The 25,863-nt window shown below is 51.4% G+C and overlaps 1 protein-coding gene across 10 annotated transcripts in view; it reads right to left on the minus strand.

Annotated features, from left to right (window-relative positions):
- The window catches only part of OPHN1 (oligophrenin 1), a 69,839-nt gene that overhangs the window by 28,006 nt on the left and 15,970 nt on the right, over nt 1–25,863 (minus strand). For 4 of the 10 annotated variants that reach the window (XR_012675488.1, XR_012675487.1, XR_012675489.1 and 1 more), the window contains exons 2-8: nt 20,342–20,437; nt 15,470–15,531; nt 12,949–13,020; nt 3,865–3,966; nt 2,752–2,862; nt 1,934–2,038; nt 813–942 (exon numbers count right to left, since the gene is read on the minus strand). Coding sequence is in view for 1 of the 10 variants with exons in the window: in XM_075161877.1 (XP_075017978.1) it covers nt 813–942; nt 1,934–2,038; nt 2,752–2,862; nt 3,865–3,966; nt 12,949–13,020; nt 15,470–15,531; nt 20,342–20,437 (678 nt within the window). In the remaining 9 variants the exon portion in view is untranslated. Of the gene's footprint in view, nt 1–812; nt 943–1,933; nt 2,039–2,751; nt 2,863–3,864; nt 3,967–12,948; nt 13,021–15,136; nt 15,290–15,469; nt 15,532–20,341; nt 20,438–25,654; nt 25,862–25,863 lie in introns of those variants that run through there. The other 6 variants (XR_012675492.1, XR_012675490.1, XR_012675491.1 and 3 more) reach the window with 6 other exon arrangements.

Consider the following 25,863-nt stretch of genomic DNA (forward strand, 5'->3'; position numbering starts at 1 on the left):
CATCAGGAGAAACAACTTTCTTCATACTCGATTTATGGGGCAAACATAAATAAAGGCAGCAAACAGTCATTGGCATGCAGGAGCATGCAACATTTGTTTGTGGTCTAAAATTGCTGTCTATGTGTTTTCTTTTAAAAGCAGGATAAATATACATACAAATATATGTATAAATACATTTGTATATATAATCCAAAAATTAACTGCTCACAAAGTAAGTTGTCTGTAGACTCAGAGGCCACAGCTCTGCATACAGGCTTTTGTCCCAAGTGTTTGTGCTTGCATGGCCGTGTAAAGCTACAGTGAGTATCTATAAAAGACTGAGTTTGGTTTGATTTGATTCTGCAAAAAATCACAACAAGTTTTGCTCTCAGCAGCTTAACTCTCATTGCTGGTTAACACTTCAGCTGTGCTCGATGCCCTCAGAGATGCTGCGAGAGGGAAGCTGGGCAGGACACCAGATTTGTTCTGATAAAACGCAGCCAAAGTGCAATCTGCCAGAGCTCCGGTCTCTCCAGCGCTACAACAGAGTAATAAATCTCATCTAATTTGAGTGCAGGGCAATTAGCTCCTTGCTTACACGGCTCATGTAACCCGCAGAAAGCTCTGTGCCACCAGTGAGAAAGCTGGCAGCTAAAGTGCACCCTGTGCACTGGCAGGCAGTGCCACCCCGTGCAGCACCGCCCACAGCGACGCCGCGGCTAAAGCTGGCCTGGGCACGGGAGCCGAGCGCAGCCCACGCAGCAGGGCTATGAGCAGGACAGCCCAGGCTTACACATTCTTTAACGCATTTAGGTGCATATAAAAGCCCTTACATTTCTCCTGAGTGTACAGATAGCCCTCAATGGTCGGCTGCCCAGGTAGCTTGCAGGTTAGGGGGGCTTCCTTCATCCTCTTCTTCAGGTCTTCCAGCTCCTCCCGCGTGCTGGAAAAATGATTCCTTGTCTGTTAAGAGAAAATAAAAAGAAGCACATCTGAGCATGAGCAAAGATCAAGCTTTGGGTATCCCTGGTCAAACTTTAGGCGCTCTGGTAGAAATGAATCGGTGCCCAATGTACAAAATGCAGAAGCCACTCCATAAATTCACATGAAAACTCCAGCTATAAGAACACTGGGCTTGTAAAAGATGATTGAAGAGACAAGGTTTAACATACCGTGCATGGAAATGGTGTTGAGGAGTCATGACTGGGAGGGCACTTGTTCTTTCAGTAACAGAAACTTAGCACATTTTAAGGCTAGGTGGAGCAGAAGGAAGCACCTGAACTCCTCTTCACACCATTGTTTAGGTAACAGGTGTATTCTCCTACAAACACGGGCGTTGATTCCTCAAATTTCATGCTACACTGCTTGGCATGAAATCATTTTTAGAGAGTCATGTCAACACAGGGTACAAAATGAAGGCATTTTTATGGAACACCTCTTAAACCAATTAATGAGCCAGCAGCAAACTCAGCTTTGCACAGATTTATTGCTGTTGTTCCATGGGAATGAGAGCCAGCCATGAAAGACTGAGGATAAAAGAAACAGGACACAGATATTCTACCCCCTAAGTATACTTAGCCAGCGGAGCAGCTTACCAAAGCATGTAGTAAGCTGATACCATTAAGATCAAGATTGGAGGCCTTTTTAGAAGACGTGTACAATTTCGATCTCATGAAATTGGAAGAAATTCTCAGGCTTGTTTATGCGCAAGGTTAAATGATACAATTGCAATAGCCCCTTATAGACAGAGAAAAACACTATAATAGCAGACTCTCTTGTGCAGGAGAGGAGAAAATACATGTGAACTGAGAAGGAAATAACTTTATCTGCACCTCCCACAATGCAAACATGGACAGCCTGTTTTGTATGGAAAAGCCTTGCCACCAGAGGCGTTTAAATACAAATGAGAATAGAAGTCACATGCGAAAAATACTTCTGCTGGGCAGGAACTCACATTCTGCAGGCTGAGCTGAAGCTGCTGTTTATAAGGGAGGAAATCCTGCGTGAGCTCAACTGTCAGGTTGTTGTAAGTAAAGAGGCTGTGGAGAAAAGCCAGCACCTGCAAAGGAGGGAAAGGACACAGACTAAACTTCTCTTCTATATTTCTAATGAGAGGAAAGATAGACAGGAAACAGAGTTTCAGAAATTACATATACAAATATATTTCTTACAATTTTGGAGTGATGCAAGTTTTAGTATGACTTATCCACCACAATGTCCCTAAAGCCCAGGTCTGCCACCCACACATCTGTCTTAATAAAACACACCCGAAATGAAAGACCCTGCTGGGAGAACAAGAGCAGATCTGCAGATTGCTTGTCCACGAGACCTAAACGATCCCACGTTCAACCATACCTGGTGCCAGGGCAGAGGCACCCACCAAGGGCAGGGTCCTTGAACACAGCCACGAGCTGGTACCACTGCAGCCCATGCCGTGACAGGTAAGTGGACCAGATAACAACTCTCTCCCTCTGAAGACACCTAATGCTTACCAAACACAAGGCGTCCAAGATAATTCATAACAAGACCTCTAGCTACTACAGGATCGACTTACAGACATGAGAAACAAGTCTGTGGCTTCACGGTGCTCCAGCAAACACCACTAAGGCTGTTAAGCTGCAGCAATCCAAGTAGGCAAGGTTAACTCCTGCTCCATCACAAGACTCCCCAGGACTGAATCCAACCTGGTAACTCATCCCTTCCTGCAACTGTGAGCAAGTCAGCATATCTGAGTATGAAACAACATGGCCTGAAAGAAAAGGAAGCTCCTACCGGTTCAACAATACTGAATTTCTTGCTTTCTTGTACTTCCTGGATCTGGTACACATACTCAAGGGAGGACTCAAAGAAATTGTGTCTCTCTTTGTCAACCTGAAGGTCAGCCTGGAAGAAAGAGGGAGAGGTGAAAAAAGAAAATACATCACATCTAGCTTGACAATATTTGACTAGCATTTGCCTGTCAGCCCACAAATAGTTCTGTCCTCACTTAAGAAAAAGCCTGCCAAAGGTGTCTGGCCCAGGTTTTGAACACTTTGCACAGAACCAGAAGACTGGAGCATTGGCCATTCTTCTCAGGACTGCCCTTTTTTGTCTCCCTTTCACTTATGGATCCAGAACCTCACCTCAGTCTGCAAGGACAAGACTTTCCCGAAGCATATTGTTATTTTAGCATTAGCTCCTTCTCCACCCACAGCCCTGCACCGGCGAGGACAAGGCCACTGTCATGATCCTCTTGCCTGACTCCTGCTGCGACCCAAAACCAGCAATTCCAGAGCTGCAGCACCAGGTAGGACAACGTGGCATGCCGTGTTACCACAGCTTACACAAATTTTGCCTTGCAAAGATGCTTGTAGGTTGATCTGACAACTGCTTTGACAGATTTGATTTGATGTGGGCCGGAACAGCTGGGGCTTTCCTTTTTGGCATCAGCATCAGCTGGAAGGAGCACCCCCCCCTCCTCTGCCTGCTGCTCACTGCCACCGTGGGCCTGCTGCCACAACCCCCCTCAAACCCCAGGAGCTAGGCAGGAAAATAGGCTGCAAAAATAATAATAACCAGTTACTTTTCAGCCAGATCAGTTCCCCAAGCCAGGTGAAAGGGTGGCCAATCCCCAGCTCTGCCAGTATAACTGGTCACTGCCCTATACTATAAGGGTGAGAACAAGCAAGGACAATGCATAAAGCCACTACTACCGTTCAACACACTAAGGAGAACTACGGTCTTGATTTCCCTGGTCTCATTCAGAGAATCTAGGCTTTAGGTAGATTTAATTGCTTATCAATTTCAATTGGCTACTGAAAGGGATGATTTTCCCCCATTTTTAAGATCTAGAGCAGCTGGTGGTGTTGCTTCTGGACCCGACTCTGAAGAAAACTCCATACGCACCTCCTGTAACTGGGATTCCTTCTTTTTGGAAGACAAATGCAAATGGCGGTCCAGCATAGAATAAAACTTCTCACCATCCTTCTCAAACTTTTTCTTTCTTTCCTGTAGATGCAAGAGTTGAAGCAGAACCAGTTATTGGCATTTTCCAGATAAGAACATGCAACAACACCAAGATCTTTTGTGCAATTCAGTATTCCCATGGAAAAATTCTGGTCGACCCAACCAGAACAGGAGGCGACTTTCCATTTGCTCTGCTTTCACAGTCCGTTGCCTATACTGGATTTAGTTACACCTCAAGACCAAGCTCTGGCAATACTCTGTGGCACAGGTACTTGAAGTATTTTGTCATGTTAGCATTGGCAAAAGCCCCACTGACAAGGTATTGTCCCCCTCTCAGTCTTTCCAATGTCAAGTAAACTTGAGACATACTAATAGATCACAAACCTATTCACCATTTGCTAATGTGCTGTTCACGTAGTTCAGAAACAACCGGCCAAATACTTTAATGTCAAAGACACGTCCAGGATAAGAAAAGATTTGTTAGGAGTTTGGCAATTTTCTGTTTTCAAGCTTTTATCATGTGTTTCTGAAAAGTATCAGAACGAAAGCAGAAGACAAGAGTGATACGTGGGAGGGGAGTCATCGTCTCTTTATTAGCAGTGGTAGAAAGAGAGATCACAAACCTTGCAGTCAAAGCTTACACAAGTTTTACTGGTAGTGCCCACCCTGAATACAGCCCAGGGGAACGCTGCCTCAAACACAGCTGTTTTACAACACGCAGTGTGAAGACTTCACCTCGTGGAGCTCCCCTGCAGATGGTCTGGTTCTTACTGACCTATTGTACATCTCAAACATGCCTACCACAGGCATGCAAACACGAAGTGTGGACTGATTTGTTAAGAAAGACTTTATGAAGGAATCACTATAACAAAAAAGAGTTGTTTGCACTGGCAAACCTGAAAGGGTAAATGTCTAGAATGAGAGCAAAAAGAGACATTAGAGAATGAAACCCAGAGAGAAGCTGACCTGCGGACCTGGCTGTTTGCTTATGCCTTACAACGACTGTGAAACCACAGAGAACTGTGGCAATCAAGAAACAACCATGAGTAAAAGCCAGGTTGACAAATACCCACATCAGATGGTAACTGAGCCATAAGTGATTGCTGAGAGGCAGTTAAATTGCTAAAACAAGGAAATTCCAGCCAGGCAACAGCCTCAATGCCAGGTCCAAGTAACTGAGGACCAGTGTATACTACAGGATATGTATAGGATGCCCAAATCCTCTGTCTAGCTTTTGAAAGCTCAAGAAAGGGGAAAGCAGGGTTAAGAAATCCCACCTCCTGTGGAATTACTTCTATCTTTCAACAGTTATCTCCTAAAAGCTCTGAAATACTGTTCTCTTGCCCCCATTCAGAAATTCATGAGTAAGCAAACACACACCAATGCCACCACGAAACAAAGCAGATGGACTCTGCCAGACTGGTATTAGTTACTTCCCTCATGAATTCAGCAGTGACTGCAAAGTTTGAAGCTGCATTTCCTAAATAAAGTCCTTTCTCTTTCTTCAGTCGGTTCTCCTGCCATGAAGTTTTGCTTCCCCATTCCATTTGCACGGACTGTTCAGTCTGTCTAACGGGATGTCCTACGCAGCGGGACGCCTGGGGGCTCCCAAGACTGGTACTTTTGTTCAGCACGGTTAGCCCCTGCCTAACTGCTTTCTTCTCAGGTTAGCCCCCGCCTAACTGCTTTCTTCTCAGTCCCTTGCTCATAGCGACTACTGCTGTATTGCCTCTGGAAGAAGAAAGGTTATTTTCTGGTGGGCACGCACAGGGAGACACTCCTAAGTTGTTTACTGGAGCACATGAAGCTTGCACAGCTCCCCAGGTTACCCACTGCGGGTAGCATCTGTCAGAGAAGGGCAAAGGCACCCACATTCAGCAGCTAGGTCACATCTCCCGGCAATAGCCATCTTGGCCTCAGCACCCAGGCTTGTGTCGGTGGACACCAGTTCCTTAGAGGCACCTCAGACAAAGGGCGGACAAGCGTTACTGCCTTCCTACGAAAAGGATTTCTCACCCTACAAGAGAGTCCTGTTCCTCTAATCCTTGCACATTGCTATTGTGAAAGCACAATTACTATGGAAAAATGCAGAGGCACCAACTCAAATATGCCTGCTTATATTTAACTGTCTGGAGTAGGGCAGGCTTAGACCAGCAAACCTTTTTAGCCCAGTAATTACACCTATTGCCTTACAGACACCTTGTAATTACAAGACCCCTGAAGGGAAGTATATCTTCTGGTATCATCCCGTGCAGTATCAGGGATACTGTAACTCTGCGTTAGCAAATTCATGCCTCAGAATAAAAAGAGATCCACATCAAATCCAGAGGAGCAGAGAGTCCTCCGTGGGTGAAACCTAATTTAAGCAGCACTGCAGCTGCAGAGCCGATGCCAGGAAGGACTGTCAAAACAAAACAGCATCCTCGTGACTAACAGCCCTGATAAGTAAACCCAAACCCAGAGAAGCAAACGTGTTTGTGAAGCAGCAATTACCATGTCTATAAGGTCACACTTCTGGATTGTCTGTCTGTGCCATCAGATGCCATGTCTAACGCAGCCAGGAACCTAGGCTTGTTTTCATTTCTGTGACAAGAAGTCACCAAACCCCAAGGCCACAGAAGTGCAGTGAAACACAGCTGCAGAGAGCACCAGGGTCTGCAGCTCACACCTCTCCTGCTGCCAGCTTCTTGCATCTCAGAGAGGATGGCTACGCTGCAGCTGGTCCCGAAATCCCCCAGTTATGGAAAGCTAGCTCCGAACCCAACCAGCAGGAGCCCACTGTCCCCATGGAGGAGGCTCGCGGAGGTGGTCTCTCAACACAGCAAGGGACGGCACCAGCCCCGCTCCTTAGGGGACCCGCAGGCGAGCAGCTGAAGGCGCAGCAGGAGAGGGGCTGAAGCACGCTCCCACGCTCGAGGCGCTGCTCCAGGCATCTTGCCCTGCCTCTCAATGCCGGCAAGCCGCACAAGTAGGGTGACTCAGCCGTCCCCACCCTGGTGGAGCGGCCACGAGGGACCGCAGCCACGCTCCAGCCCAGAGCAGGGACCAACCTCTCCCACCCTCTGCCATCCGCTCTCCGGCTGGGCGGCTGCTCGTCTGCCCCAGGAGCTGCGGGAGAGCGCAGGGCGAGGGAGCAGGGAGCAGCTGCCCACTGGAGCCTGGTGCTGCCGCAGTCGGGCACGGCAGAGCCCGCAGGCAGGGGAGCGGAGCCGGGCAGGGCAGGGGGATGCGCCTCCGGAGGCTGCAGCCTGGGACTGCGTGGCTCCCGGAGAGACAAGCATCTCGTCCTCAGGAGAGGCAACGTCACCATGGGTGGCTGTGGTGCCCGTGCAGACAGCCACAGGACCACGAACCCACGGGGGAGACGACAAGCTGTGGGTGGCCATGGTGCCCATGCAGATGGCTGCAGGACCACGAGCCTACGGCCACAGGGAGACCATGGGCTAGGATCTGCGCAGCAGCTCTGCCACCAGCTCGCATGGGCAGTGCCCTGCAGAAAGACACAGCCTGTCTTGCGGCAGAGGGTCATCTCTGCAGCAGCAAAGATTGGTGAAAAGAAAGAAGAAGCCTGGGGGAGCAATGGAAGAGCTTTTTCTGCAAGCAGGAGCTCAGAGGCCAGACAGCAACTCCTGCAGGGAGTGCCTCCTCCTCCGCCAGCGCCCATGGGCAGGCAGGGGCACGTGGCCGTGCCAGGCGTGCGGAGCACCGAGCTCTCCCTGGGGAATTGAGAACGACGGCCGAGATGGACACCAGCGCATGGAGCACAGCCTGCTCCTGCAGGATAACTGCTGCCGTGTGGAAAGGAGCGCAGCGCAGAACGGCATTTTTGGCCACTAAAAGAGGACTTGCCAATCATTTCCCACTCTGGCTAATTAACATATAACTGAAAAGCAGAAGGATGAACTACAAATCCCTCCTGATTGTCAAGCCAAGGCTTCTAACAGCTTGTTGGCTGCTGAACAGAGCAAGCCAAGACAAAAAACAACACAAAAAAACCACCCAGACTGAAGCACAATCTGGAAACATGAGCACAAATTAGTTCCTCATGAATATTCAGTAAAAGACAGCATTACCTTCCCATTAAGATTTGCCAAGTCCAAGAAGCCACCCAACTTTCATTTATTTGCTCACCAAGAGAAACCGAGGCGATTTCACCCAAATGCAGGCAGAGTCACGCAGCAGCGAAGGAGGGTGCTCTTCGAAAGCTTCGTTCTCTAAGCTTCAGCAGATGCTGCTTTAACCAGAAACGAGCAGGAGTCCCAGGAACAGCACAGGCTGCCCAGTCCAGCGGTCCATCCACCAGCAGCTTCGGCTAGCTGCGTGTGTGGGGGGTCCTGCCCTGCTGCTGGGAGCCGGGCAAAGCCAGAGGCCCTCAGCAGCCGCTCAGTTCCAGCTTGAGCGAGAGAGGGAGCAGCCGAGGACTGGGGGGAGAGAGGGGCAAACGGACTTGCCAAAACTCTCCCTTAACCATCAGTTGCTAATTAGGATCCTCCAAAATCCCCATGCTAGAAGATGCAGAGCAAGCAGCAAGCAAGGAGCCCAGCTCACATGGCTACTTCTCTTCTTCTTGAAGAAAAACAAAACAAAACACAACACGCTTTGCCTGCCAGGAGCCTCCACCTCCGAACACACCTGCAGGGGTTCGGGTGGAGGATCAGCACCCAGCAGGACGTGCAGCTGGCCATGAACGGGAGACAGGCGCGCAGCCGGCACCCGGTGCTCCCAGGCTCCCCCCTGCCTACTCCTGCCCGCATGTCCCCGTCCCTGCTGCCTCCTCAGAGCAAAGCTGCAATGTGGCTTTGAGCAGAGCCTGGGAAACAGCGCAAGTTGAAAGCCTGTGAATATTAAGTGAATCTGCTTCTGCTGCATTTCCTGCCCCAGTATGCCCCGTTTTGATGAAGGCAACAATAATCCTGCTGAAATCGCAGCAGAGCTACCGCGCTCACGACATGGACGACCAGTAATGAACACAAACGGTGATGTGTTCACCATCACTCGACAAAGAAGACAGCACAGAATAAATTCAAACCCCAAATCAGTTTGGGGAAATCGTAAGCTGTTGCTGGAGAGAAGCTGAAGGCGTGAGATGGGCAGCATTCTGCTTCGGCTTGCAGCCTCATCTGGCAAACAGTGGAGGAAAGAAATGGGAAAAAGAAATATCTTCATATGGAAAAAAATACTTCATGCCTGAGTTTAACTAATTTTTATGATGTCATCAGCAGTTAATACAAAAAAAGATAATTTCTAAAAAGTAAAATGCTGTTGAGGGGTGTAGAAAGAGCATTTTTATAAAACCACACTCAATTTTACCTTGTCTTTTTCCCCTCACCCACTGTGTTCTCTCAAATGCTACTTAGATCTTGTTCCCACAGAGATGAAAGCAAGTAGAAGTTACTATTTCTTTTAAAATTATTATTAATGAAATATTAATAACAGAATTAACGAAATGCTTTTAGGAATACATGTTTTCTTCTATGTAAAAACTTTTTGAAAAACACTGCATTTATTCAGCATCCCAGAGCGTAGTAAACATTCCTCCTGCAGCTTACAATGAGTCCAAACAAGTTTTTCCCCTCTGACTTTTTTGTTTTGCTTTGTGTTTTTGTTTTGGTTTTTTTTTTTTTTTTTTTAAAAGAAAAGCTGTCTCCTTCCAAGTGGAATTGGAATGAAACTTCTTCTACTCAAATCCTCCTAAACTTAATGACTGCAGCAAGGCTCTTCACGGAAGTACCCCAATCCCAGAACAGAGCTCACCCACAGCGTGTGAGCCGAAAGCCAAGGGTTTTGCTGGGAGGCTGCCGGCAGGGAGGGAGGGACAGGCACCGTCCCGGAGCTCAGCCCCAGCCCCGCTGCGCCGAGGGGGTCTGTCCTGCGAGAGGGTGAGGAGGGGCCTTCCTCGGGCTGCTGCAGAGATGCATCTGCTGCAAAACACATGCATCGCTCTGCCACACAGCTCTGCAGATCAAGAGGAACGCGCGCTAAGTGACACCATGCTCACTGGGGCTTCAGGCCACAACCAGTCCCACTCTCCTGATTCGCATTCGCATTTGCAGTGAGCACACCCCTCTAATTACCCCTCCTTCTCCTGCTAATCAAGAACTCCACCACCCCACATGCTACTCTGCTCGTTTTCAAATCTCACGGTCAGGCACGGCTTCACCAGGCACGCCTGGGACTCGGACAGCTTCTGCTGAACAGACACGGCACACGGCACAAAATCCACCCAGTTCATAGCCCGCACGGACCGAGCGCGCAGTCTAGCCTCCAGGAATGTGATCTAACGTGAAATGAAAAAATAGACCACCCCAGGTGCTCCCTCCCTTAAGCGATGCCTGCGCCTCCCCATACCATCCGTGCCCTTCCTAGCGCTCGCAGCAGTCTCGATTACGCTGGTTCCTTTACACGCTCATCAAATCAGTGCTGCACCCCCAGCCATGAACTCTCACCGCTCTTTAGCTTTCGAGCGGAGTCCTGCCAGGGCCAGGGCTGAGAAATGGGTCAGCTCAGGGGATCCCAGATACTCCGCTTTTATTCGTGATGTCTACGCATACAAACATTTACTAACAAGTCAGGGGAAGAGCAATGATCCCCCGGGTCTGCGGCTAGCAGGGGAAGGTGGCTGGAGGGGGCGGCTGCGGCGGGTCCTAGTGACACCCCGGGGGCTCCCCTGTGTGGGAGCACACCATCTGACTGAGGACACTCCATTCATCCCCAGGAAAACGGGTTAATGCAGACTCAGATGTCTTAGTCAGACTGACTGGCTGCTCTCCAGCCAGATTCATCACAAAGACCCAATTCAAAGGCTCTTCCTATCTGGCTTCAGCATCTTGCACAGAGAACAGAAAACATCTCACAGAAGCAGACTCTGCCAAAATATGGGAAACGAAGCAGAGGGCACAAATTCTCTGTGTCATGTCTCCGGTCTGCTCCACAGCCTGGTCCCGGCCTCTCTCGCCCTGGTGTAAATCAGGAAGGATCTACTCGGGTGATGCCAGTCAGTGGAGGCACAGCAGAAATGGAGAGGGACCCCTCGCTGACAGAGCACTATTGTGAAGAGTCCTTATTTGTATTTCACGCCTTCTGCTGGCGCAGAACGACCCGGAGCTCTGCAGGCTGGCAAGTGAAGGAAGGCTTTGTGCCCGAGGCGATACCCAGAGGACGCAGCCCAGCGGGACCTGGGCCAGCAGCGTAGCGCGGGCTCCTGTCAGGAAAGCATTGGAGGTGAGGGCAAGGGTCTGGAGCAGGCTGGGGCTCGCTCCGAAACTCGCGCCCACTCAAGGCTGCAGGGCAGCATCGGAGAAAGCGTTACCTCCCCGTGCATCCCCTGTCAGCGTGCGTACACCTGGCAAACGCGGCGGGGCACAAAACCGCTCCCCTGCAAGCACTTCTGCTGAGCCGCGGCAGAGCCCTTTCTCACCGAGATGCCCCCGACACCTTTGCAGTTCGCGTTCCTCATAAGAAACAAAACCCAAAGCCAAACCATAAAGACCTCCAAGCCACCTGCAATGAATCCTTACCCTCCACCACCTCTCAACTGCTTCTGAACAGCGTCCTGCCACAGTCACTGCCCGACGCCTCCACCCAGAGTACCCTGCCCCATCAGCAGGGACCGAGGAAGGGCTGTAAGCTGCCAGGTGAATCCCTGTCAGCGCTCAGAGCACCCTGCTGCCGGGGCTACGGAGACACGTGCCTGCCAGCCGGGCACCAGCCAGCTCCGGAGCAGCAGGCAGGGTACATGACCCGCGGGCAGGAGGCGGCACAGCTCTCGGAGCAGAGAGACACACTAATCCTTACACACCTTAAGGGCTACCCGAGAAGAAGACAGCCTGAAGGACTCTTTAATGCTGTCATCTTAACATTTGTAGACTGTTGCCCTCTTGACTTAAGTGTTCCATAAACACAGAGGGGAAAATACGCTTGACCTTGTCTCCATGACTCCTTCCCCATGACTCTCTTCTAAATATGTGTTGGCCCTATTGTTAATGCAGACAGATCAATCAGGAGGGAGTTTTCTCTCAGTCCTGGCCACGTCCACGTGCTTGTAACACAAAGGACTGCTGCAAAACCTGCCGGCAAGGAGGCTTTCCCCCTGCGCCCGGTAGGGAAGCGCAGGCAGCTTCGCCAGCACGAGACGGACGGCCGCGGCCGCCGCCTTCGCCATGCTCACGCTGCTGTGGCTTCTCAGAGAGGCATTCTACACACACAGTTGTACAGAGGGATTCTGAAGGGCAGGATGGTGATCAAGTATCGTTTCTCAAATCCTGTATTTATTAAACGTCAAAGACTCCAGATGGGCTGGGCTGAATCCAAGCCCCAAGTGTTCTCCAAAACATCTCCATTTCTGAGCTGGTTCAGAGCCAGCCCCATTTCAAGCTGCCACCGAGTAACGTGGAACCTGGACTTCTTGATAGCAGACAAGGGAAAAATATTTTTTTCTGCTCAACGTGTGCAGGATTTGCTTTTTATGGTTTGTTTCTTTAAAAGTTTGGTCCCTCTGAAAGACTCATTAGATGCTTTATTTAAATATTTCATAACAAAAGCCCTATGACTATAATCAAGTTTGGACTGCTGGCCTCTGCTGCGCTTTCTCCCTCCTGCTTTAACACATGCTTATCAATGGAAAGTATTTTATTCTCAGTAGCACTGAATGAACAAAGGGGAGAAGAGGGAAAGAAGCAGGGAGTATCTCCTGATCACCGGCTGAAACAGGCACTCCTCACTCAGGATGGAGACAGTGCTGGAATCAGGCCAGAAGAGAACCCAAAGAATTCAGGAAAAGGTTTTGGAGCCTCTTATGATTGAAAAATCAGACTAAAAGTTACAGCACGGACTGTCTCGTGCCAGCAGCTGAAAGCCAGCATTAGATGGGGAAGTTTCTGAAAGCGTGAAGTCAAAACATAGTACAACAATTGTCTACTTTTTAAAAACAAAACAAACAAAAAAAAGGAGAAAAAACTGAATTCAAACATAGTAATAGAAAACACATCTGTTTAAATTTAAAACAAACAAACAATCAAGCCTTACCTTGGTGAACCCTATTTGCTCCTTCCGAAAGTTTTCCAAAGGTTTGATCAGCAAATCACTAGCATTTTGTACCTACAGCACAAAGAAAGAGACAGCTTAATTACAGGACACAGATTCATTTTCTCCTAAATAGAGGCTGAACAGGGCTAGAAGCCAAGAACTCTTAGATTTTAATGTCTCTGACTTGCAAACTTGTTCTCTGTCCATAGGTGAAGTCACTTAACCCATCCGTATCCACGTTTCCCCATCTGTAATACACAGAAAACCCCAATCATGGCATATGAGGCTTTGGGGACATTCTGTAAACGACCGCCGGGTTTCCCCCAGCCTGCCACTAGCCCTGTGCCACAGGCTGCGCTCAGGCAGGACAACCCTGTCAGTGACAGCAGCTGCCACCCATCCTGTTTTAGACAACCGCTGTCCCTATCAGCCACGGGAAGGCTGGGAGAACTGGATGTTCAAAGTATGCTGGCTGCTGGGTGAGGCCTAACTAGGAGCAGCCCCAGGAGGCAAGGCTGTTTGTTCATCTCTCCAAGAAGCACAAAACAGAACAAATATATTCTCAAAGCACACTGGAGACTGCTACTTACTTCTCAGCTCAGCTGCGTCCCTGCCTGCAACGAGCTGCCCTGCCTGCTCTGACGGGAGGGAATGGAGCAGAGAAGACATGCTGCTGCGGCTGCTTCCCCTCTGCCGCCGCCGCCACCAGCTCCTCTGCTCAAACTACCCGGCCGCACTCCGTCCTGCCACCACTGCACTAGCCCTGCTTTCCACAACAGCACCCACCCTTGTCTTTAATGCAAAGCCGAGATGGGCGAGTAAGATTCCAGAGGTAGGGATGTGTTGAGATGCTAGCATCTCCCAGTGAACACAGCAGATGCTCATGCTGGTGAGTGCACTGCCAGAAAGCGGCTGCTGCAGTCCTGAAATGAGCTGTTTTCCAATGCTAAACAACCCGTGAGAGCTCAGCAAGGCTGCAACGGGCAGGAGCTGCTTCTCAGAGAAGGCGTGATGAAGGCCCCAAGCTCACATGAGTAGAAGGCAGAGCTGGGGCTGGCTCCCTGCCGTGGCTTTCTCACGACTGGCATTTCTCACCACAGACAGCACTGGGCTTGATGGCTCTAACAAAACAGCTCTCAAATAAATGATGGACTTTCCTTCTCCTGAGATCCAGCCAGAAGAGGAACGACAGCAGGTTATCTGTCACAGCGACAGAATAACAATAACAGCTAGGGGAAAAAGGAAAGCCTGCCTGTGCCTCTTCCAGTCCTGTTAGATGTCTGAAAGATGTTTTCCTGGGACGTGCTCTGCGCTCCCTCTCCGTGAATCCACAGGCAAACTCACCCCAGTTTGTATCACTGGCTCCAACACTGATACGGGGACACAACCTGCCATCTCTTCCCATCCCCACTTCTACTGTGACAGGCTGTCTCCCGAGCTCCAGAGAAGGGAGAAGGGAAGAGAAGGGGATACGACACTACACTGCCGCAGCCCTTTCAGGTAATTTAAAGCTGATCAACATGGTGAGAGTGTGAAACTTTCTGAGCGAGCTACTGTAAAGGACTGGTCCTACAAGTGGAGGGCAAAAGTAAGATTTAGAAAAGTTGGACAGCATCCCTAAAAGCATCCATGATCCCTGAAATGATCCCTTCCACCCACTTACCCACTGCCAAACGAGCCATTGTATCTGGGATGTAATTAATAAAGAAACATCTTACTGCTTTCCTTCAGCCTCTTACTGGTTTCCTCCCGTTCTCTGCCTGTCTGTGGACCCGCAGAGCGGACGGTGGCGTCCCGCTGGCGCAGCCACCCCTGCGGCGCTGGCCCAGCCAGCGGCCTGGCACGAACTCTCACTGCTGCATGAGGCAGAAGAAAGCAGAGCCAAGCAGCACATTCCTGGCATGCTGTAAAAGCTCTCTACTCAGCCTAACCTTCGTGTTTTTCCTGGAATTAGGAGTGAAACGGGAAGCCAACACTTGCTCTGGAGGAGCTCTGGAGAGGCAGAGGGCACAACACAGTGGAAGACCGAAGGCAGCGCTCCCTGCGGGAGCTGTGCCAGCAAGGGCAGGGCCACAGTGGGACCTGCGTGCTCGCACCTAGCAAAAGCGAAGCTAGTAATACATCTCGCTTCTTATTCTTTAACATTTTGTTTCACCACAAAACCAGCTTGTCACCAGCTAAGACATACCTGGCTCCGCAGATCAAACCTGCTTCAGATGGCAGGACGCCTGGAGCGAGCCCAGTGGCACCGGGGCTCCACAACTGCCCGGCATGTGGGAGAGGTTTTGGACACTGGCATGGGACCACCTCTCCCCCACTCAGCACCTCCCTTTTGCTGCTCAGGGCCCGCGGCAATGGCACTGTGGACCAGACATGGTACAAAGCACAACATTCCAGGGCTCCCAGCTTCCCTCTGATGGGAAACTTCACACCAAAGTATGTGGTGCCATTTGGCCGTGATTTAACATCTAAACATTGTGACGAGGCAGTAATTACCAGAGCACAGTTCAGATCATCTTACCATCATGGACCTCTCCAGCTCTACCTCGTGGAGCAGCTCTGCGAACTCCTTGAAGGACTCAGCTGTAAAGAAAAGAAGAGGCTGGTCAGCGAAGCTGGGATGTGGCACTGGAGCATGGGACACATGCCAGGCTACCCAACCCTGGCTGCACGCCCAGCACCGCCGTCTAAAGACTTGCCAAAAACTGGAGAAGAGGTGGCCCCTTTTGGCAGAAACTGAGTTAGGCAAGGCCATCGGTAAAGGCTGGCCACGAGGGGTATTTACGCACTGGAGAGGAGGGCCTCCTGCCCGGAGCAATGTGGGAGATAACACCCTGGGAAAGGAAGACAACGTTAATTAACTTTCATTAGAATTGTACTGCAAAGCCAGTAAGGAAGGTGGCAGGGAAGGGGCAAACGAGGGGAAGGGGCAGCTGCCAGCACCAGGGACCGCAGCGGGATGGACTCTCCCACAGCGGGGGGCTGCAGGCAGGATGGGGCTGCCTGTCCTGCCTGGATGGCTGCTGGCAGCACCGGAATGGGTCCGGCACCTCTGCCAGAGCTGGGAAGAGCTGCCGGTACTTTCTAGGACCAAGACAAGTCTGCAAAATGAAAACAGCCTGGAATGAAAAGAGGACATTCAGCAACGAGAAGCACAAAGTCTGTGTACCTATGAAGGAAAGGCAGCAGGGCTAGAAATGGTCATAGACATTGACACCGCTCCCCAAAATGTTAAAAATTAAACAAAAAGATCTCATTGATCAGCACTTTTCTTAGAGTCCAGCTACAACAAAAATAATATGAAACCTTTCCTTTAACAAACTGAAACAACAAGGTTTATTTAGCCTGGGGAAAAAAGAGACTAGGTAGGAGCAGCTGACTGTCCCCACACCAACAGGGTTATCACCAAGAGGGAACACTCAGCCTCTCTCTCTGGAGAACAAGGGAAGGGGCTGAATTTGTAGCAGGGGAGAAAAACTCTCTCACCAGAAGAGCACTAACAGCACTCAAAGGAGGTACACTGCAAAAGTCTTGGTTCTCTGGGAGGCTGTAAGACAAGGCTGGGCAAACATCTGCCTACGCACATAGCGTGGCTGTGTGCTGAATGCCAGCGGGGAAAAATCTGATTGCCCCAGTGTACCTGGGAACTACCTGGGAGTGGTTTCCACAGTGCCACTCTTCACCCTCCGGCTGCGGGAGCAGCACCCTGCCCGGCTCGCAGCTGCCCTGCTCGGAGCAGCGCTGGGGACAGGTCCGGTGGGCCTCGCACTCACCCTTGCACTGCTGCGTGTAAAGTACAGAATGCCTTTGCAAAACCTACAGTAGTTCTTGTGCTTGCAGTTCAGACCCTGCACTCACTGCAGAGCATGCAGAGGCACTTGACCACTGCTGAGCAATTTAAAGACTGTCTGAGAGTGAACCGAAGAACCTCAGAAGCACCTGGCTGACAGCAGAGCTCTGAGCAGGGAGACATCCAGAGCTCCAGCATGCCTGGCTTGGCAGGGGTAACACGAGGGAGCAAATCAGGCGTACAGCGAGGCACGTACAGCAATAGCTCATCCCACAGATCAGGGGAGAGATGCATTTGTGCTCTATCTGCAAGCTGAGGGCCCTCTCCCCACATACACAGGCGGTACCTTAGGAGAAGTACCTGTCCTGCTAAAAACCAGCCATAACGCGGCTGCACAGCCAGCAAATACGAGCTTCCAGTGTTAGAGGATTCACTCTGCAGTTGCTGAGGTAGACACAAAAGGGAAAAAACCACAGCCTCGTGACACAGTCCCTCAGCTGGCATCATCAAAACATAACCTTCTTGATGAGTCAGTAACTTTTGAGTTCTCTTCCAGAGTGAGGGCTTCAGAGCCTGGCACATGCAATCTCCTAATAATTTATTATGCTCGACCACAGGGCCGACATGCTGACTTTCACTGTGGTTACTCAGGACGATGTGAAACCTGAAGTGCGCACAGATACCGGGAGCCTGAGCCAGGAAAGGAATTATCACGGGGAGAAAGAAAATCCAGCCCTGAACTTACAGGGAAAATGTCAATGCCTAAAATTTTCACTAGATTTTTTTTTTTCTTGCTCTACAGGAGGAGTCCAGCACACCTTTCCTGGCTGCAGTCGCAGAGCAACCCACTGAATTTGTCCTTGCACCACAAACACATGGCTCAGGCTACACCCTGCTGCCAGACCAGCGGTGTCCGGGAGCGTCGGGGTGGACCTGCACTACCGGCCTGGGTCAATACTTGCAAACCCTTGCAGAGCAGGGCAGGGAGGCTGCCTGCAACCACCGCCTGCCAAGCCACACCTGGGAACTGCCTGGGAGGGACTCAGCTGGCCTCCGCCAGAAGCACGCCAGGAACGTCAGCTGCTTAAAAGCAGAGGATTTCAGGTTCCCGTGCCTGGGAGGGAGGAACACGCCATCCGATTTCATTGCTCCATTCACCTCTGAAGGAGCTGCTGATTTGGGTCCCGTGCGAGTGACCAGCGGAGGGACTGCAGCCGCTGTGTGACGCGGGTGTGTCTGTAACTATTAACATCCCGGGGGAAAGCACTGCTCACGACAGACAACATCAACCCAGCGTCTGTGCCCTGACTCACACTTGCAGTGTTCAAAGCCACCACCTGACGTGCAGGGGTGTCAGCCTGCTCTCTGCCTGCATAAAAAGAAAGTGCACCATTAGCTATATTTACAGATCAAACATGTTCCCTGAGGTACGATAAGAAGTGCTTGTGAATGTTTTTCTTCATTCCCATATCCTGGACATCAAATGAGCTCCTACGCTCCTACACAGATCTCTGGCCCCCTTGCAGCAGATGGAAGCTGCTATGGAGATGTCAACACCCTGCTGCTGTCTGAGGAATAAGGGAGCCCTGCAAAGCGGCTCAGCCCCAGCAGGCACTGCAGGGTTTGGTGCAGGAGGAGGAACACAGCACAGGCTTCTTCATGCGGGGAAACCAGGGACCTCTTCTTGAAAAAGCAACAACAAAAACAGAAGTAGGGAAATGCGCTCGTTTCACCACGGAGTGTTTTACGTTTGCTGTGATCTCTTCTTGTTCTCCTCCGCCCACGATCCCCCTGTTCAACCTCTGCCATTTCCAGCAGTATTCCTCGCCCACCAACCTCCGCAGCCCCGCCACACCGGCTCACCGCACCAGCTCACCGCACGGGCTCACCGCGGCCCTGCCGCACCAGCTCACCGCACGGGCTCACCGCGGCCCTGCCGCACCAGCTCACCGCACGGGCTCACCGCGGCCCTGCCGCACCAGCTCACCGCACGGGCTCACCGCGGCCCTGCCGCAGCAGCTCACCGCACGGGCTCACCGCGGCCCTGCCGCACCAGCTCACCGCACGGGCTCACCGCGGCCCTGCCGCAGCAGCTCACCGCACGGGCTCACCGCGGCCCTGCCGCAGCAGCTCACCGCACGGGCTCACGGCGGCTCTGCCGCACCAGCTCACCGCACGGGCTCACCGCGGCCCTGCCGCAGCAGCTCACCGCACGGGCTCACCGCGGCCCTGCCGCAGCAGCTCACCGCACGGGCTCACCGCTGGCAGGCTCCGCTCCCCTCCCACGACCAGCATACGGAGGCAGGCGGAGAGGCAGCGCAGGGGCGCGGGACGTTGGAGCTTTGTCCCTTCCAGCCGAGACAAGGGACGTCCTTTCCTTGGGTGGCTGTTTGCTTCAGATCCCTCTGCTCCCAGGAGGGGCATTTACAAGGCAACGTTTTCCCCTCCCTTATTCAGATGTGTTTGGAAATTCAGCACCTCTATTGCCATTAGATTTGGAGGCTGACTCATTTCCAGTGGGTTTCACCTAGAGACTTTCCATAAAGGAAGTCAGATTTTGAAGGACAAGCTGCAATCTGCTTTAAATAAAACAACCAAAAGAACAGGCTTTACTTCCTTCCCCTTTCAGCGATGCTGATGTCAGGTCTCTCAGCTAATGTCACACTTGCAGCCGCTCTTCAACAACAGCCTGACAAAAGCTTTTTTTTTGTTGTTGTTCTTTTTTTCTACGCTTAGCCCCCAGGAGCAGCCTGGCTAATGCCCTGCGCCCCCGCCTCAGGCAGCCCCGTCCCCTCCACTCAGGCAGGCGTCCCAGGGTTTTGTCCCATGGGCCAGGGTCAGACCCTTGGGGGCTGGAGGATCTCCTGCCGTCCCTCCCACCCACTGCCACCACTGCAGCACCCACGCCCCTGCACTGGCCATTCAACAGTGCTAGCTAAGCCAAGAGCAGGATTAATTTGAAAAGTGCTGGGTTTAGGGCATTTAGGCCATTTGTTTTAGCTCCCTAGGTGCAGCTGGCATCTGTGTAACCTGCACAGTTGCACTGGGCTGGCAGGAACGTAAAATGGCTTCAGGATTGCTGATCCTGAAACAGATGTACGGGGAGTTGTACGACATACGTGCCACAGGCTTCCCTTCCGCGAAGGCAGAGACTGGCGATTATTTGCCATACAATGACACATCCAGCAATTCATTTTTCCCAGCCTGGTCCCTTTTTCAGGGCAGTGCAGGGCAGTTTTATCTTTGTAACACGTTCTTTGCAGAGCAAAGGCAGCTTTAGGAGCAGCACCCACCTGGATCGGGAGATACACCAATGCTCTGGGCCGCACATGCTCCCAGTCTACTGCCATCCTCCCCAGCGCCTGGCAGCATGGAGCAGTGCTGGAGCCATGGAAAACCTCTGCAAATTATCCTCTGAATTGGGAATGTGAAACTCTACCCGTGAAAGTTCAACTTTGTAAAATACACTATGGAATAGCTGACTGGCATCTGAGGAACCTGGCTCCTGATGCTTTTTGAAAACCCATCAGCACAGGCAAATTCCTAGAGAAGGAGAGACTCTCTCAGTTACTGAAAGTTTGCATCAAAAAGAAGAAAACTTACCAATATTAATCTCATCATCCGTTAGTGTATCACCAATAAAGTCGAACTGAAAGGACTGCAAAGTCTGGGAGAATTTCTGTACGGCCGATGAGTAACCTGGAAAAGGACAGAGCAATAAGGCTGTGTATTTTTGCAGTCGTTACACAAAAGTGGCAAGTCTTAGAAATCTAGCCAGAATGGAACAAAACTATAGTGAGGTGGTTAGAAAAATCCATAGGCATCATGAATTTAAGCACGTCAGAAAATGTTGCAATGTTAATAACCATTAGTGGCTGCAGAGAGCCTTTGTTTTGTTTTGTTTTTCTTTCTCAGTGTTGTTGAAAATGCTTCTGCAATACTAATGGATGCACCGAATCGTACAAACAGCCGATCAATCGCCTCATGTCCTACTATGTACAGGAAGAGACACAGACACATTTTCCCTGCAGGAAAACTTGCAGCTTCAAATGCAGCATTCACCAGCGCCGCAGGAACGTTTTCAGAGAAGTAGATATCCCCGGTGCCATGCATGTATCAGCACAGCTCCTCGAAGCACTGAGGCTGTCAGAGAGGCTTCTCGCTGTTCAAAGTAATTTTTTCATTATATGGGAGAAAAATCTGTAGAGTCAGAAAATAAACGCGGGGAAAAAGCTAGGACTCAAAATAACTGCCCCTCTTTAGGGGGTCACAGACACAAAGAGGCCCTAAGAGAAGTACGACAGTGCTGCAGCTGAGTGCAGTGAGCCGGAGGGCTCAAGCTGCGCGCGTCAGAGCGTCTGCAGATGGCCCTGGGACCCACTCCTGGCCCGCTGGTGAAGAAACGTTCAGTCTTGAAGCAAAGACACTTCCTGATGGTGGTTGGTAGCTCAGCCCAGATTATTTTTGGACTCTCCAGAGAAGTTTCTAGCCAAAAGGATCCTTTGTGTCTTTGCATCCTGTGCGGCTGCTTCACAGCTTCGTCAGTGGCTTCGTTGTTGTGAAGGCGTCTGCTGACATTGGCAGAGGAGCTGCAGCCGGGACGGGGCAGCGACAACGCAGCAGACCCCAACGCCAAGATCACCCACCTAGTGACAGCCACAGGTAACACTTCACTGCAGGAGAAACCAAGTCCTTCTCCCGCTGACAGAGCGGAAGATGGAGATGTGATAGATTTGACAGCCTCACATCAACCACATCTTTCTGCACAAAGTTACACGCTTTTTTTGGGGGCGGGAGTCTTTCTCCAACAGTGAGTACTGAGATACAAACAGAAAGAGGCTGAACTTGCCTGACCTGCAGGGAATGGGATGTCAACAATAAAACAAAGCAAAGGAATAATTTTATACTTTGATTTATGTTGCTACTTTCCCTAGTTTTGGACTCCAACCATAGGCACAGTCCCAGGCTGGATTCCTCTGTGGGGATGCACTGGAGACTGTGCTTTCTTAAATTCAGGAAGCTCCAAGCGCAGAAGACAGTGACGGTATAGACATTAACGTGCAACCAGCTCACACACCCCTGCTTTGCCAAACCAGGGGAAAGATTGTAACAGAGCAAGTCTGTACATGGGTGGGTTTTTTTAATTTGTCTGTCTGTTTAAAAAAATAAAACATGCACAATCACTTTTGGCATCAGTTGTTAAAAACTGGGGGGAAATAACAGAAAATGAGGTGTGACTTAGTGAGGAATTGTGTCTGCACAGTATAGGCTACCCCCTGCATTTCTAGCCTGAGGTGATCTGGGTGTATTTTTGTTTGTTCTTTTCCATTGCAGACTCGGTGACAAAAGAACTTATCACCACGGTGGCGAACGCGGGCTTTTCTGAAACACTGCTACGAAGGGGAGAGAAAAACTGGGCAGCACTGAATTGGACGTTGGGAAAAGAAATCAAGTGGCCCGTGTGGGATCCCGGCAGGTCCCCAGACGGCTCTGCTTCCCCTGTCCCTAGGCCAGGAGCACCCCGGGGCCCCCCGGCCCTCCCCAAGGCCCCCGAGTAACCATGGCACGTGGGGACAGCCAGGTCCCCGGCCCGGGGAGGAGCGCGGCCTCGAAGCGCACACAGTCCCCGCTTTCCCCTCAAAAGCCTCGTTCAGCAGTTTCCTCCGACGGGTCAAACCTTTGCTCCTGAATGGGCAGATTCAGGCCTGAATGTCGCTATTTAAGCACAGCTGCCGGGGGGCTGAGAGCGCGTAAATGGGTGAACTCCAGCACAGAATGATGTCATTGATTTGATGGAAAACCTCAGCAAATAATCCACTCTCAGTCCCCGCAGCGTTCGCTTCAGGCCAGGGCCAGAGGCTCTCAATTCAGTGGACGCTCAGGGGAATCTTTGTTCGTCCCCCTGCAAACCCTCGTCGTCTTCCCTGGGCGCTGCTGATGGCTCCCGCCCAGCCCCTCCTCGCTCCTCGACTACGTTTGTTAGCGGGTGAACTCCAGTCACTCCATTTGAACACCCATCCCGACCCAGCGCCGGGTCCCTGAGCTGCCCCTCCGAAAGCCAGCGGCACCTGAGGCGGCTCATCGCATCCCACCCCGGCCAGCACCCGTCCGACCCCCTCCACGTGCGCTGGCCGGCGTGCGGGCGACGAGGCACGGGCCAGCTCCGGCTGCGTGCGTCCCCGTGAGCCAGGCGCAGGGCGGCACACGCACATCCCGCTCACCGCGCCTGCGGGGACGGAGGATTTGAATGCTCCGTTTTTCCATCGCGTGTGTCAGCACAGCGTTTAGCCCCAGCGTCGGAGCAACAGTCCCTGGCGAGCTGCTTGCCTTTTCGGTTTTTATAGAAACAGGGGGTAGGGCAATAGCAGAGTAGGGTTTGAAAAAGCCAAACGCAATATATTTTAACCAGAAAAAAAAGAAACGGTATAGCCGATTTAAGTTACATTTTCCTTTCAAAACGTTGTCTGGCCTGAAAGTTTATTTGCCAATTTTCTAGCTGAAGGAAATCCAGGTGGACGTGCTATAAACCACATCTCACATTAGCTTAAAGTGAAAAAAAAATGAGCGTCCCTTAGTTAGTTCAGCGCTGCTTAGTTTCACTTGGGACAAGGAATTTTTTTTCATTTTGAGGAGCCATCCTCATCCTCACCTTCAGCAAAGTCGGGTGTAGGAAGGCCTGGTTGTGAGCAGTGACCGTGTACATTCACCCTGACATGCCACCCCGCTGCCCGGAGCTAACGGTGGCTGAAGGTGGACAGCCATTCCTGCTGTCCCACGCCGAGGTGACAGCCCCCAAGGACATCCCTGGGGTGGCCGGGGCAGCCACTGGGCGCAGACCCCACCACAGAAAAACAACCGTGGAAGATTTAGGGTTAGGAAAGGAGTGGACAAGGCGGAGGGAGAGCCAGTGCTGCGAGCGTCTGGCGTGGCTCCTGAGGAGCGTTTAATGGAAACCAGACTCCTACGGACCAACGTGACTTGTCCTCGTACACGTACAGAGCCTTGGCTGAACACCAGCTTCTGACAAATCCTATATATACACGCAGGACGGACAGCATCGGGTACTGCTATGGTATTACAGGTGTTATTATAATGATGGGGTGTTTATGGGGAAATTAACACAGGGATGGCTCTGGCAGCCGACCCCACTGCAGCAGTGCCTGCCGGCACCACTGCCACCGAGGGAACTGAAGATGCTCACGCCCGGGGGGCTGTGTCCCTGCGGGGTCCAGCAGCCAGGACAGCACCAGGGCCCGATGCAGAGCATCCCCACCCAGAGACGCTTGGGGGAAGCCGCTCCTTCCCTCGGTGGCACCCGAACAGTGGCATGGTGACACCAGGGGCCGGGGCAGGGCAGGGAGGCTGAGGAGAAAGGGATGAGCCACGGCCACAGGAAAGCGGCTCGACAGCAGGAAGGGGCCACCGCGGTCTGCCGCTGGAGCTGGGCAGGAAGAGATCAGCTGCGTGGGAAAACGGGGCTACATCTTCACGCTGGGAGAGATAAGCCCATATTCTCCCTCATTTTAACAGACACTTGGAAGTTTTTTCCCACCTGATACAGACACACAGTTGCCAAATGCCCCCCGGTTTGCACACCCAAAGCCTGGCAGCAGGGAGAGGGTGCAGGCTGGAGAGAGGTGCCTGCAGGGTCTGCCCCCTGCTCACACAGCACCAGGAACACGTGTGGAGAGTCGGACCGTTGCTGAAGGAATAACGCTGTGCTTCCAAGCCAGGGATATCACTGCAAACAGCATGCAAAGCCTCACCACTGCCCGACAGCCCCGAAAGACCCTGCCTGCTCTTGGTACAGCTCAGCCTGTTTCCGTGGAAATGCACAAAAATGAATTCGATCAGGAATCCTCTAGGACTCTTCTTCTTTGCAGTGTTCAGTAAGCGATGCCAGCTTTCACAATTTGCGGTTACAATAATTTACTCTTCTAGTAAAAATAGTCCCATCTCTCTGCACAGAATAACCCCAGCCAAGCTGTGCCTGACAGGAGGGAGGGAAGGAGTGCCAGCTACAGCCACACTAGTCTTAGGAGGTACACAAAGAACTTTCTGGTTGTATTTATGTATATATAAACACACCTCCAGAGATTGCAGCTAATGAAGGATGTGCCCCACAGCCTGCTCAGCAAAGACCTAGCGGGGATTCTCATTTCAACCTTTCACAGCAACCACAGGTATCCAAAGACTACAAACAAAAAAACTCTGCTATCTTGGCAAAAGCCATGGGCGTCTGAAAAAGCGCGGATTACAACCAGGAGCCCTAAAACAGGTGTGGTTCTGCTTTTTCCCCCCAATGCTTAGAATTTAAAATAGAAGGAACCATCACCGCAGGACAGACCCCGTGGGAGGACGCAGCCCCGTGCAGCACCTCACGCTGCCACGGGGATGAGCGGGTGCGGCTGCAGAACGGGGCACAGAGGTGCTGCTCAAGGGTCCGCGATGCTCAAGATGTCACAGTTGCACATCTTTAATTAGCTTTGCACTCCTCAGAGGAGGGTCACGCTGATCTAAGTCTGTCTATGTGATTGCAATAGTCCTCTGTTGCCAAGAGAGGAAACCACGTCCCTGAGTGCATGGAAATAGAAGTGCCAGGGACCACCAGGATCTCTGTGCACCAGAAAAGGAGGGCCGTGCTCAGACTGCCTCATCTAACACCACAGGGGCACAACATGACGTCGGGTGTAACAGAGATGCAGAGAGAAAGCAGCAAGATTTTTAGAAATAAACACTTTAAAAACCAACAAAAAACCTCCTACTATGTAGAACAGTCACAGAGCATACACTTCACATCTGCCAGGACCAGGCTGCCAGTACTCTCACACAGGTTATTCACACCTAAATATCCCCTTGCTGACCCAATTATTTCTCATTTGTTAGCGGTGTGGCAGTTGGTAAAGCCAGGACTACCTCTACTTCTCCCTAGGAAACAGCCAGGCAAGGATCGCCGCTCCTCCAGGAGCCCAGGGGCTGAATGGGCAGCGGGTTCAGCCGGCCTTTGGCTAATGCTCAGTCCTGCGCTGCTCCCTGAATATCGCACTGAAAATTAAGAAGAAAAAAATAAAATAAAATTAAAAAACCCACACCTCATCACCATAGCAATCACTGGACAGTGACAT

Source organism: Calonectris borealis, chromosome 13 (genome assembly GCF_964195595.1).
Source record: "Calonectris borealis chromosome 13, bCalBor7.hap1.2, whole genome shotgun sequence".
Taxonomy (NCBI): Eukaryota; Metazoa; Chordata; class Aves; order Procellariiformes; family Procellariidae; genus Calonectris; species Calonectris borealis.